The sequence below is a fragment of the Aspergillus sclerotioniger genome, assembly GCF_003184525.1.
Source record: "Aspergillus sclerotioniger CBS 115572 chromosome Unknown BO94scaffold_1, whole genome shotgun sequence".
NCBI lineage: Eukaryota > Fungi > Ascomycota > Eurotiomycetes > Eurotiales > Aspergillaceae > Aspergillus > Aspergillus sclerotioniger.
The window spans coordinates 99,476-113,403 of NW_020290991.1; the positions used below are offsets into that span (position 1 = coordinate 99,476).

The 13,928-nt window shown below is 52.6% G+C and overlaps 3 protein-coding genes across 3 annotated transcripts; 1 reads left to right on the plus strand and 2 right to left on the minus strand.

Annotated features, from left to right (window-relative positions):
- Positions 1-26: 26 nt before the first annotated feature.
- Positions 27-7,282, plus strand: fma-PKS (polyketide synthase fmaB; the record flags this gene model as incomplete). The annotated part of the gene is made up of 15 exons (XM_025613555.1): positions 27-424; positions 510-749; positions 793-812; positions 856-950; positions 984-1,244; positions 1,292-1,415; positions 1,474-1,499; positions 1,520-1,814; positions 1,854-2,965; positions 3,011-3,124; positions 3,179-3,611; positions 3,705-4,723; positions 4,787-5,276; positions 5,310-5,904; positions 5,950-7,282. 15 exons carry the CDS (start codon positions 27-29, stop codon positions 7,280-7,282), a joined length of 6,555 nt encoding a protein of 2,184 aa, XP_025472908.1.
- Positions 7,283-7,427: 145 nt separating this feature from the next.
- Positions 7,428-11,251, minus strand: BO94DRAFT_561722 (PLP-dependent transferase). The gene is made up of 5 exons (XM_025614237.1): positions 10,181-11,251; positions 9,264-9,792; positions 8,649-9,210; positions 8,207-8,540; positions 7,428-8,082 (listed from the first exon to the last, which is right to left on the minus strand). Exons 1-5 carry the CDS (start codon positions 11,189-11,191, stop codon positions 7,630-7,632), a joined length of 2,889 nt encoding a protein of 962 aa, XP_025472909.1. The 5' UTR covers positions 11,192-11,251; the 3' UTR covers positions 7,428-7,629.
- A 774-nt stretch (positions 11,252-12,025) lies between these two features.
- Positions 12,026-13,705, minus strand: BO94DRAFT_980 (intradiol ring-cleavage dioxygenase). The gene has a single exon (XM_025617773.1). It carries the CDS (start codon positions 13,376-13,378, stop codon positions 12,287-12,289), a length of 1,092 nt encoding a protein of 363 aa, XP_025472910.1. The 5' UTR covers positions 13,379-13,705; the 3' UTR covers positions 12,026-12,286.
- Between the last annotated feature and the right edge of the window lie 223 nt (positions 13,706-13,928).

Here is a 13,928-nt window from a genome sequence, read left to right on the forward strand (position 1 = left end):
CCATCTGCATCCCCTATCGCTCAAGGATGGCTTGGACGCCCCAAACATCGGACTCGTCCACGAGTCTCTGGCCGAGTGGTTTCGTCCAGGAGCCGATCGCGGTGATAGGCATGGCATGTCGGCTCCCGGGCGGCAGCGACTCGCCCCATCAGCTTTGGGATTTTCTCATGAGTGGAGGTATCCCCAGTACAGAGGTTCCAGAATCGCGGTTTCACCACCAAGGACACTTTGATGGCTCAGCAAAACCGCGTACGATGCGCCCTCCTGGGGTCATGTTTATGGAAAATGTCGATCCCGCGGCATTCGATGCCAAGTTCTTCAACATTTCACCCCAAGACGCCGTCTCGATGGATCCGCAGCAAAGGATCCTCCTCGAAGTGGTCTACGAAGCGTTAGAAAATACAGGCATACCAATGGAGACATTGTCCGGGGCGAGATATGGTTGTTACGTGGGCGCCCACACAGGAGGTAGGCGGCGACCCCTTCTAGTTTTCATAAAGCGCTCATAGATCGGATTACTGGGACCTATTTGCGCGGGATCCGGATTCAAGGCCACCGAAAGTGGGATTAGGGACAGCTGCAACGATGCTAAGCAACCGAGTCAGCCATTTTCTAAATATCAAAGGTCCGAGCATGCCTGTAAACACTGCGTGCTCCAGCTCGCTAGTCGCGATGGATCTTGCTTGCAAGGCCCTACATATGGGCGAGATCAGCGGGGCGATTATCGCGGCGTCCAATCTCCTTCTCAAGTAAGCTGGCCTGGGACTTTTATGGACGGTACTGACAGCGAAGTCCCGAGTATGGTTGCGAAAGTAGGTAGACCTCCAATGACCTGTCCTTTGGCTTATAGACTAGTCGGTTCAATCCGGAATACACACTCCCCTACCGGTCGCTGCCATACATCTGATGCCAAAGCCGATGGCTATGTTCGGGCAGAAGGGATTACTGCGGTTATCTTGAAGCGTCTTGATGATGCGCTGTAGTATGGCGATCCTATCCGAGCAATTATTCGGGGCATCGCCAATAATCACAACGGTCGCACATCGGGAATTGCTTCGCCGAGCGCCCAAGGCCAAGCCGCCGTTAACAGGCAAGCATATGCGAATGCAAATACCACGGACTATTCTTCTACTGCTTACTTGGAGTGTCATGGAACAGGAACTCCGGTTGACGACCTCGTCGAAGCTGAAGGGGTGTCCTCCGTGTTTGGAGGACCATGTCAGCGACCATTGCGCCTGGGATCGGTTGGTGTCTCTCATAGGGCGAGGGATGCAGCTAACAGAATACCTAGATCAAGAGCAATATTGGGCATTCGGAGCTAGCAGCAGGACTGTCGGGGTTTATGGAGGCCGTGATGATTGTCGAGACTGGCATGATTCCGGGGAACCCGACATTTGTGACTCCTAACCCAAACAGTATGTCACGCGCAGAGCTCTCATATGTATGCTCTCATATGTATGCTAATCATGACAGTTGACTTTGAGACATTGAGATTATCTGTTTGCCGGGAGGCGACAAGTTTCCAGTGATGCCTTTCCGTCGGGTGGGCGTGAACTGCTTCGGCTTCGGAGGGTCAAATCCGCATGTCATCGTGGATGAACCCGGAACTCTCATACAGAATTATAAGCCGGCTTATACACAGTCAAGAGATACTCATCAGGCGGTATATAAGAAAAGTGGCGACTCAAGGCCGTATTTGCTGTGCTTGTCTGCAGATGACGAGGCGTCCCTCAGGCATTACCTCGATAGCATGACAAAGCATCTCGATACATATCATGCCAACATCAAAATACGTGATCTCGCATATACACTAGGTACGCGGCGGAGCCAGCTGTTTCATCGAGGATTTGTAGTATGCGACCGACTCGACCGCCAGCTTTCGCCCGTCGTGTACGAGAAAAAAAGCATTCGTCCGCCGCGGATTGGATTCGTTTTCACTGGGCAGGGTGCTCAATGGCCAGAAATGGGCCGAGACTTATTGGAAGCTTTTGAGCCAGCGCGGGTGGTTGTGAGAAACCTGGATTATGTCCTCCAGCACCTGGCAAATCCTCCAGCGTGGTCTTTGTACGATGAGCTCACCTCACCCCGTAGTCCGGAGCACGTCCAGCAGCCCGAGTATGGCCAGACCATTGTCACAGCACTTCAGATTGTATCGGTCGTGCTGTTTCGAGCCTGGGGCATTGCACCAACCAGTGTTGTCGGCTATTCGTCGGGAGAAATTGCAGCGGCATTTGCAGCCGGTTACTTGACCGAGGAAGAGGCAATTATGATTGCATATCACCGGGGTCAGGTATTCAAGGACGGCTGCCAGTTTGATGACCCATTGGGGATGTTGGTAGTGGGAATGGGGGTAGATGATGTCGTACCGTATATGGTAGGGTTGAACAATGTTCAGATTGCGTGCTACAACAGTCCCAAAAGCATCACACTATCGGGAACTGTGAGCGACCTTGCTGACATAAAGGAGAGAGTTAGCAAGGCCGGAATCTTCGCACGGATGCTGCGGGTTGATATGGCGTATCATTCCACGTTCATGAAAGACATCGGCGAGTCTTATGAGAGTCGTCTTGCTAAGGACCTGTCACGTATGTCATATCACAATGAAGCTCTGGAAATGTCAATGTTTTCTTCTGTCTCTGGATCAAGGCAACAGAAACGCCCCGACATTGAATACTGGAAAAGAAACATGGTATGCCCTGTTCGCTTCGATGACGCCATGCGATCCATGCTGGAATCCTCCGTTGACTACGTGGTTGAGATTGGCCCAAGCGCGGCTTTGAAGGGGCCAATATGTCAGATTTTAGAATGCTCCAGCGAAGCACCCAGTACAATGTACATGTCGTCTCTCAGCCGAGGGTCTGGTTCTATCAATACAACAATCGCAGTGGTCGGCCACCTCTGGTCAGCCGGTCTCCCGATTGACCTGGCACAGGTGAACGAGGATGCAGAGAGCCTACCACCATTAGTTATTCTTGATTTGCCCAATTAATGCTGGAATCATTCAACTAAGTACTGGTCCGAAAGTACTGCAAGCCGCGACTGGCGTTTCAGACGCTTTGTCCATCATGACTTGCTTGGTAGCAAAGTCCTTGGAACACCATGGCGGGCCCCAACGTTCAAAAAGGTCATGAATATATCGAACCTGTCGTGGATGTGAGATCATCGCATCGGGGACAAGGTGGAGTTTCCAAAGTCGGGGTTCCTGGCCATGGCAATCGAGGCCATTTACCAGGCGACTATGATGGACGGATCCTCGATGGTGGCAGTTGATGAGTTATGCTACCGTCTGCGGGATGTACGATTTGAGAAGGCTTTAGTACTCGATGGCATTGAGCGAGAAGTCCATCTGTCATTGTTTCCTCGACGATGTGGCGGATGGTATGAGTTTCTAGCTTTATCTGTGGTCGGTGAAACCACGATCGAGCATGTCAGAGGACAGATTCGCATTCAGGATCCTTCTACCGAGGTTGCAGCTGAGAGTGACCGCGCTCCGTTGAAATACACGACGCCGGGCCATCTCTGGAACAAGGCTTTGGTCGAGATTGGAATGAACAATGGGCCGGCATTCCAACGACTGCAGCAGGTTGAGGCCCGCGCCGGCAAAAGGCATAGTCGGTCTCTCATCACGCTTGTTGCTCCTCCTTCTGAGTACTCACAGTCGCTGTATGTAGTCCATCCGGCGGCATTATAAGGACTTTTTCAAGCCATGGTTCCTGCATTACGCGCCGGAGTTCGCACGCGCTTGCGTCAAGCATTTATTCCGTCAATGTTCGATGACTTGGTGATTAATCCAAACTCACACCGGGACACAGGTCTTGCAGTAGCATCGTACGCCTGTTTCCCGAGTGCCGGTGGTGCAGACAACAATTATCGAAGCAATGCCTCTGTGTACGACCCCGATACCGGAGAATTGCTGATGCGGGTGCAGGGAGTGAGCCACCAGCTTATTGATCTAAGTGTCAATCCGACGGCATCGCATTGGTTGACTCGAGATGTATGGATTCCAGATATTGCTGCCTTGACACCAGAGGGCCTCGCAAGTCTGGCGCGGACACAGAACGATTTGATTTCAACCATTCTAGAGTCGATGGCACACAGAAAGCAAGGGTTCAATGTCTTGGAGATCAACGTGGGCTGGGAGAATGGGGCGAGTATCTGGCTTGAAAGGGAGGAGTTGTCACACATGCACGGTCAATGCTGCTTCATGGGGCGAGATGCGAAGGGAGTTGCTAAATTACAGACGCGCTATGAATCCGAGACCAATGCATCGTTCCGGGCTCTGGACGACCACGCTATGGGCTTCATAGATAAAGAAACGTTCGACCTCATTATCGTGCAAGGCACCTCCTTGGAAGAAAGCAGCCATGTCATTGAAGCCACCAAGCGGTTCCTGTCGACGGATGGGCATGTATTGACTGCTTACAAAGATCAAGTGAGCACCGAAGACTTGAAAATGACTACTCGATCAGGCTTTGCGAAAGCGTTGCCATCTTGCTATAACGGGGATACATGGGCTTTGCTTACTCAGGCAGTATTTGTGAGCCCAACGCCTAAACCATTGCATATCGTCTTCTTCGAATCAAACCGCCTTGTACCTGGCCTACGCACATTCCTCCGCGAGGCCGGTTGGGACCCAATTGAGCACAGCTGTCCCGCACACGACGTCCCTGCGTCGAGTACAGTCCTTGTGATCGACGAGCTGTTCGCACCAGTCTTGACACAGGTGACAAACGAGCAGTGGCTCTGCTTGCGCCGACTTATAAGTAGGGGATGCAACATTCTCTAGGTCACCCATGGTGCCCAACATACCGTCACCAAGCCGGATAATGCACTGGTTTCTGGACTGTTTCGATCGATCCGGTCGGAAGACCCTTCTGCTACCCTGATGACCCTGGATGTTGAAGCACCTGACGGTCCACATCTACCGTCAGCGGTGGTATATGCCCTGTCCCAGCTCCAGCGCCCAAAGTCCCGCTGGGTCACAGATAGTGAGTACGCCGAGAGGGATGGGGTGGTCTATATCCACCGCGTGATGCCATATGAGCGGCTAGATGAGGCGACAAGAGCCATAGAGACTGAAACACGATGTTTGCTCGACAATTCTCGCAACCAAGCAGAAATGATGGACAATGTGAGATACCCGTCCGATGTGTCTCATAATCTCCCAGATGGCCACGTCGAGGTCGAGGTTTGCGCTATTGCTTTGAGTCAAAGACATGTGGGTTTGATGGCCGGCGATGCCACGAAGGATGATAACGTGCCTTTCGAAGGCGCCGGTATTATGCGACGAGTCTAAAACCTGCCCTCAGACCTCATCGGCAGTCGTGTGGCATTCTTGGCAGACAGTACACCTAAGCCTCACGTTAATATCCCAGTAGGGCTCTTTCATACCATCCCAGACGTCATATCCTTCGAGGAAGCTGCCAGCATACCTGTTGCGTTTTGCACAGCATACTATACTCTATTCGAGATTGGCAACTTACGAAAGGGACAAACGGTCTTGATCCATAATGCTATCAGCGACGTGGGTGGTGCTTGTGTGCAGATCTGTCAATATGCTCAAGCTGAAGTGTTTATTACAACAGGTACAGATGAGGAAAGGGCATCTTTACAAGATCAGTATGACATTCCAGATGATCGGATCTTTTCTTTGCAGCCAAATAACTTCGTCTCGCATATTATGGCGAAAACGGAAAATCGAGGCATCGACTTGATTGTCAGCTCACTGACAGGAGATCTACTCGATGCGTCATGGAGGATGTGCGCAGATGGTGGTACCATGGTACAGATTGGAAAGCCGAGTGATCAAGGGTCCTTGTCAATAGCTCCCTTTGCTCGGGGATGTTCCTACCGTATAGTTGATCTTTGTCATCCAATAGTTCTACCCCTGGAGATCCTTTCAAAGTGAGTGCCCCTCAACTCAGAATATAAGCCTACTAACATTCTCAGAGTTATGAAACGTGTTTTTGGCCTTGCCCAGGAGGGACTTCTTCACACAATAACTCCGACCGTCTCCTTCTCAATGACTCAGATCGAGGAGGCAGTCGCGTACTTGCGGAGTGACCACTGCTCGGGTAAGATGGCCTTGACACGCAGTGCACAATGCATTACCAACGAACCTACCCATCAACACCACCCCACCATCGGAGATAACGCGGCCTATCTAATTATCGGAGGTCTGAAAGGCGTCTGCGGCAGCATAGCCACCCATCTGGCCTGGCGCGGTGTCCGTCATATCGTAGTGATGTCTCGCAGCGGCATCAACGATGCGCGCTCCCAAGCTACCATCACACAATGCCAGTCACTAGGATGCAAATTCTACGATAGCCAAGGAGACGTAACCCGAATCATCGACGTCCACCGCGCCTTTAACAAAGCCCCGGTGCCCATCGGGGCCATCATCCACGGGGCCATGCTGCTGCGCGACCGACCATACGAGACCATGACAGTGGATGAATTCCACGACGCCGTCGGAAGCAAAGTCCACGGAGCTTGGAACCTACACAACGCAGCAATGGAGAGGCATCTCCACCTCGACTTCTTCATCTGCCTCTCCAGTATTTCCAGCATCGTGGGCAGCAAAGGTCAAGCCAACTACGCCGCAGCCAACAGCTTCCTCGACTCGTTCAGTGAATACCGTCGCCAGCTCGGCCAACGCTGTATGACGGTCTCGCTAGGGGTGATGGAAGACATCGGCGTGATAGCAGAATCGGAATCTCTCTCTCAGCGTCATTCAGGCTCAAAAGAAACCATCAGCATCCCGGAGAGCGCATTGCACGATATAATCGACTACGCACTGCACCATTCCCACCTAGGCCCAGACTCAATGTCCCACCTCATCACAGGTTTAAGGGTCCCACAAAACCCAACACACTCAGACCTCCGCTTCGACCCACGCTTCGCCGGCCTCTTCCACTCCCATAACTCACCAAACTCAGAAGTCGACCTCCCCAAGCCAGACCCCCTAACAACAGCCCTGCAAAAATCCAAACACCTTACAACAAGCCCCACCACAACCCAAGGCTTGCTAGAGACCTGCCTAGATATTCTCACCCTCCACCTCGCGCAAATCCTCCGATGGAATAACCAACCAGTCATCGAACCGGGCCAACCACTATCAGTCTACGGCCTGGACTCGCTAGCGGCAGTCGAATTGCGTAATTGGATTAAGGCGAGGATGGAAGCGAGTGTTAGGAAGAGAGATATTATCGAGGCAGATAGTTTGATTGCATTGGGGGAAAGGGTGTTGTCGGTGGTGATGGGTTCTTGTTCTGGGGAATAGAAAGAGAACATAGAGGATGAGCAAGTAGCAAAAAGGTCTATTGTTAATGGGAAATAGAACCATTTTAAGAAGCTGGTAGATTCCATTCTTTACTCTAACCCCATCTCCGGGACTTGAGAAAGATAGAATACCTTATACAACTACAGGCCGATCTGATTGCAGATATCTAGCTCGAATGGTCCTAGCCAATGTACATCCGTAATCAGACACAAAATAATTCACATCCATACCTTTTCTTACCACCCCTCAAACAAATAGAAAGCAATTTGTCAATTAAACCAGTCATAAGTCATACTCATACATATACACATAATCATCACCCTTGTCAACCACTATCCCAACCCCGGTCACACAGCCTCAAACCCCGTATCAAACCCCACCGACCAATTCTCATCGATAAATGGCCACTGTAGCATCTCTGCCTCGAGGTCGTATCCCTCACCACTACCACCACCAGCAGCAGCAGCAGGAGTCTGCTCCGTCAACTCTGCCATAGACATACGTCGTACTTCATTTCCACCTCCACCTCCACCTCCACCGCCATCTAGAGGGATCCCCGTTCGATGACGCGTAGCATTCGCATTCGCATTCACATTCGCATTCACAGAAGCCGAAGAGTTAGAGTTAGAAGACGACGCCTCAGGCCTCGAAACACGTATATCACCATACTCATCCAACGTCCCGGCAAGAGTAAGATGCTCTCGATCATGTTCATGATCATGGGAAAGACCCTGGGTTTGGGCTGCGGTGCGTGCCGAAACAGAATCATAGAAGCGATTTGCTTCTTGGAGGGTGCGCCACTACACACTCACCACATTATCCATATTAGTATCATTGATCATCAAGTGGAACCTAGAACCCAAACAAAATAACAAGAATGAAGGTGTTTGTGGGTTGGGGGGGGGGGGGGGGGAGGGGACATACCCAACTCTCACCCACATCCCAAAACCGACACAATCGTTCCAGATACTCGAAATTCATCTTTTTTTCTTGTTCCGCGCGGGATAAACCCCCCGGGTAGCGACCGGGACATACAGTTCCGTACATGTTTATATGGGCGGCGACGAAGACGCTGAATCCGGCGTAGGGGGTTATTACGGGGGTGGAGGAGGATTCGAGGGCCGTGAGGATGGAGTTGATGTGGTGGGCTGTTGTGAAGAGGTGGTCTATTGCTTCGTTCTCTTCTGAGGGGGGGTTGTGGTTGGGGGATGTGGATTTGGGGGTTGAGAGGAAGCGGTCGCGGTAGAGGAAGAGGATACTATTTTCAGGTATCACATTTTTTTGTTAGTTTGAGTTGGATCTGGGAGGTTGTATGGGGTATGGATAACAGAGAGGGTTTAGGGAAAGAGAAGGGCAGGGGAGGTACCTCATGAAATAGACCAGGTTGATGTAGGCAAATAACTCTCCGTATCCCAAAGCTACATGAGCCTGGGCACTCGTCTCGGGATACCGAACCGTAGCATCCTGAAGTCCCCTCCATTCATCTACCTCGGCCTTGAGGGTCTCCCATGTACGGTAGGACGAATACGCCGATCCTTGTGCCCGACATCGACGACTTTCGTTCGCGAAGCGTAGAATCCGAACGAAGATGTCAAACCCCCGTGTCACGATAGTCAAACCCCGATCGATGGAGAGGTTCGTGGCCAGTGGAGATCCCCGGTTCATGTCCGCCGGCATTAAGCGCGGGGTGGCCTTGCCGAAAGTAAAGTCGGAGTCACTGATCGGCAGAGGAACAGAGATTTGGCGAAAGGACAGGGCAAAGTGTTGGCGGGCGCCTGAGCTGAGTTCGCAGTCCTGCGCGAAACAGCACCAGTATGTCCGGACGAGCTGTTCGTAGGCGATATGGTGGGTGGGATCCTGCGGGGGCTGTTGTTCCATGGTGTCGTCGGCGGTTTTGAGCAGCGATTGGATCATGTAGGTTGCCATGCCTGTACATCATGAGTAAGGAGAATGGCATAAGATGTGATAGGAGAAGGGATACCGCTGTACATCCAGGCGCGGTAAGGCCGGCCGAATCCCCATTCGTAGAGGGAGATCATCACCAAGGATTGTGCCAGGTAGAGGGACGGAGCCTCGAAGGCGCGATGAGCCAGCTGAGTTCGCGCATATTCGGCATAAGTCTCGGACGGGGCCAGAGAAGGATCGGTCATGAAGCGGGCAGACAGGGACAGCAGGGCGGTCAGGAAAACGGGCTCGACGGCGGAGACATGGTGCGAGAGATCGGCAATCAGCGAGGGATAGTGCAGGAAGTTGACAACGGGGAATTTCTTGCGGTAGATGTCGCAAGCGGCGATCAGGGTGGCTGATGAGAGGACTGTGATGGGGTTGGGATTGGTGAGTGATGGCGTGGTGGTGGTGGTTCGACGGGCTCGGAAGCTATCCAGGGAACCCCTGCGAGGGGTTCGGGGAGTGCGTGCAACGGGCGAGCGAGGGTCGGTCAGGATGCAGCCATCGCGGCGGAGGCGGTGACAGCGTCGACAAGGGGGATGGCCATCGTGGATGCATTTGACCTTGGATTGTCTGATCAGTTAGTGGTGATTGGCAAGATGGTGTAAGGGATAGGTAGATACCGGCAGCTGTCGCAAGAGATGGACAGGCGCATGTTTCTGGTGGAGAACAGCGTGAGGGGAAGTGAGGGGAAGACAGGAAAGAATCGGGAATGAAGGTGAGGGAAGTCGGGAATAAAGCATTGAGTTGGTCACGGAAATCGACCCAAACACGCCAAGTGGATCCCATAACGTGATGGGAGGGTCCAGACCGCCGATCCATGACTCACGGTATCTACAGGCACACCAATCACAGCCGTCGCAGGACATCATCATCATTATTATTAGGGTATAGAATATAGATGGCTACTTAAGCATCAATTGTCTCCAACCACTGGCAAAACTTCTCCACCGATGTCTCCTCAGTTGCCCACGAGGTGACAATGCGGATCACCGTGTCATTCTCGCGCTTGTCCCACTCGTAGAAGCGAATCCGTTCCGTCAGCCGCCGCACCATGGCATTGGGCACTGTCACAAACACCTGGTTCGTCTCTGTGGACGCCGCCAATTCCCATCCAATGCGCTCAAACTGCGTTGAAATTCGCCGGGCCATGGCATTGGCATGTCGTGCCAGGTCAAAATACAGCCCGTCGCGGAACAGCTCTGCGAACTGAACGCCCATGACTCTCGACTTTCCCAGCAACGCCCCGCGCTGCTTGATATGGAATTCGAAGCCCTCGGCGATGCTGTTCTTCACCACGATCGCCTCTCCCAGCAAAGCGCCCATTTTGGTGCCACCGATCCAGAAAAGATCAGTGTAATCGACCAGATCCCGTAGGGTTAGATCATTCAACTCCGCGCTCAACGCCACTCCTAGTCGGGCTCCGTCCACCATGAGCAGTAAATCCCGCCGTCGACACGTCTCGGACAGACGTCTCAATTCACTCCGCGTGTAGATGGTTCCCACCTCCGTCGCATTCGAGATATACACCAGCCGGGGCTTGGCCATGTGCGGGAAGAAACTATTCCGATTCAACACCGTCTCCAAATTCTCCGGGGTCATCTTTCCCCGGACTCCAGGGACGGGAATAATTTTGTGTCCAGTGGCCTCAATAGCACCGGCTTCTTTATCGATAATATGTCCAGTTTGGACGGCAAGCACCGCCTCATAGGGCCGGATACAACTTGCTATGGAAATGAGATTGGCGGCCGTTCCACTGGGAACAAAGTGAATGGCGACTTCATCATCGGAGGAGTGTATTTGAGAGTAAATTAATTGGCGGGCCTCGTTGCAGTATTCATCTGTGCCGTAGCCAGTCTGTTGGGTGGCGTTGGTGAGGAGGAGGGATTGGAGCAGTCGGGGATGAGCACCCTCGCTGTAATCATCCAGAAAGCTGTATGGTTGGGTGAGTTTGACGATCATGATGTGCAAAGCGATTCGAATTAAGGGTATATGAGATCTGGAAGGGAAAAAGAAAAGAAAGAAAAAAACCGGTGGGGAGAAATTGAGTTTGGGAGCTTTATGAGGGGGCGCGTGAGGGGGTGGCTTTGTCGGTCGGGAATATCTCGGGAATGTGACTCACGTCATGGTGCCATTCCCGATCGGATCCACTGGCTTTGTTTCGAATGTTCCGGGCCAAACTTATCAGTAAGCCGTCATGTTATCAGCCGGCTTGCATCGGATGGTCCACTATCAAATGCATTGGGTGAGATGGTGATGTCGGATGCTTCGGAGGATTCTTGATTTTGACAGATCCGGGCATTTGTAAGCCTTACCAGGGAACTCAGGGAATCCTGGTCTCATCTGCATATCCCTAACATCACTACTGCAGGCCGTGGAAATTCTGACGAATCGCTGGTTGCCGATGGGGTGATCTTATCTCGGGACTACTCGGTAAGCCTCATGCAAGCGTCAGCCCAATGGTAACACACTGGAATCAGATCAACAATTGAAAGTAGTTATTTCGTTCCAGGATTTACTTGAAGCAAAGAAGATTGGGAGCTAATATTGTGAGTGCCAAAAGTATTGATCCTTCACGATGTAGTAAAACATCGATGTTCGGTGTTTGCTGTCCATATATATAGTCACCGACTGGCGCAGCGGACTGGGCGAGTGAGGACACGATTTCCCAACTAATACAATTTGCCATTAAATGGTGTATCACTGATCCTTTGCAAACTGGAATAGGAAACACCTTATGCTTGTTTCAATATTCCCAGCTAGGTTGACACCCCTGGCGATAGCTGTTCCCAATAACGGGATCTTAGCGGAGAAGACGGATTGGTTAGGTACTGACTGGGCAAGGATCGCTGATTTGAAATTCTACATTCCTATTGGTAATTGACACTGGATCTAAATATGGAAGCATGTCGATTCTCCATTCAGATTGACTTATTCTAGAATGAGCTAACCGATCATTGGCTACGAATCAATATCCAATCATATCCATCATATTCGTCATCTATCTGCCCACCACTATCCAGCACGCATTCAACCACCATCAATCTCTATCTCAGCTTAAGCAGAAGTAGTCGTGGGGAGACCACCGTCAACAGCATCCGGGTCACCGTCGCAGGTACCGCAGACAGACTCACCACCAGTGGCAGTGTACACGTTGGTCCAGTAAGGATAGTGGATCGCCGAGGTGTTGACCGCCACCGTGAGGTAGGCAAACAGACCATCCTCGATGTTGTCGCCCAGATAGACGTAGTTGAGGAACGGGTCGGTATCGGCATTGTTGGTCTCGACGTTGACCACCCGGTCATCTGCGTTGAGCGTGATCGGGATCGAGTTGGTGTTGTACGGGTAGGTCGACTCCACCTCACTAATCATGTCCTGGTCCCAGAAGATCTGACCGATGTGAGGGATCGAGCCACCCGCCAGAGTGTTGTTGGGCAGCAGGGTCGCGTTCCAGTGCACAATGTTGTGGTAGTGGGTGGTACGGTTGGCATAGTGGCCGGGGAACAGGGTTTCGAAGGTCACCACACCGTCATCGTCGGTCTGCTGGACACCACGCAAGAAGGTGCGCTGGTGGTTGGCCAGATCCTTGGGGTTGCCGTTGCCGTCAGCCACCAGGCCGGAGTACACACCGGTGGCGTTGCAGCCCCAGATCTCGGTGTAGATACCACGGATGGGCTCGCAGGTTTCGACGTCGATGAACTGCTCCTCGACGATGACGGGCACACCCGGCTCGTTCTCGCGGATGTTGCCGCGGATGTGCTCGCCAGGAATCCAGTAGGGGCCGGTTTCGCCCTCTGCACTGGGGCCCAAGAGGCAGACCTTCTTGTCATCGTCGAAGATCTCGGTCTCGGGAGTGTTGGGGGAAATGGGCCGGGTCGACAGGTGCGACTTGTTCAGCACCTCGGTAGTGTCACCACGGGCCTGGAGCTGACGGCGGTGCACATCGACCATCGCACGGCGACGGGCTTCGGCGCGGGCGCGAAGTCCGCTGGCCTCAATGTTGGCCTCGCACTTTTCCAGACCGCGGGCAAGGGTGCGCTTGAAGGAGCGCTGCTGGAGGGCCTCACGCTCCTCATGGTGACCGGGGTGGGCGGCGGCCAAAAGGGCATTGCCGAGGACGGCCAAGTTGAGAACGTTCTTGAGCTGCATGTTGGAGCGGAGAGAATTGCAGAGCTAGAGGCAAAGGATGCTTGTGATGCGAGTGGTAGACTGAAGATTTGGAGCACGTCGGACAGGTTTATATAGCTTTCTGGAGTCACAGCCATCGCCCGGTAGAATCATATTGCAACTTGATGGATAATGGTTTACTCGGGCCGTGGTCGAGAGTGACTGACATTATCGTGCTGCCGATTCGGCGCAGGTACCTGGAATGCATTGAGGAGTGATCGTCCTGACCAAGGCAGATCGCTTGGCATCGTTGCAACCGATGACGAGCTTGCCCATCTCAAGGTCTCGCTGTACTTAGCATACCAACGACCAACGAACTCCGAAGATGGGGCAAACAGGGAGTGCGGTTATCGGCTTGACAATAGGCTGAGCACACCAACCATTTAGATAGACATACCAGCTCAGCTGGCTAGACGGTCTGAGGCCATCCTGAGCGGCGCTGTGGATGGCCGGGATGTAACCTCCCACAATGATATCCACCACCCACCGTCCCCACAGTCTGGGCATTGTGGGTGGTGGACATCGAGTATCT

Coding starts and splice junctions, on each gene's coding strand:
- BO94DRAFT_561722 (XM_025614237.1), bottom strand. CDS start 11,191: ATGATCGTCAAACTCACCCAACCATACAGCTTTCTGGATGATTACAGC. Junction 9,211..9,263: donor CCGCGCCTGGATGTACAGCG/GTATCCCTTCTC, acceptor CATGATGTACAG/GCATGGCAACCTACATGATC. Junction 8,083..8,206: donor GGGATGTGGGTGAGAGTTGG/GTATGTCCCCTC, acceptor GTGAGTGTGTAG/TGGCGCACCCTCCAAGAAGC.
- BO94DRAFT_980 (XM_025617773.1), bottom strand. CDS start 13,378: ATGCAGCTCAAGAACGTTCTCAACTTGGCCGTCCTCGGCAATGCCCTT.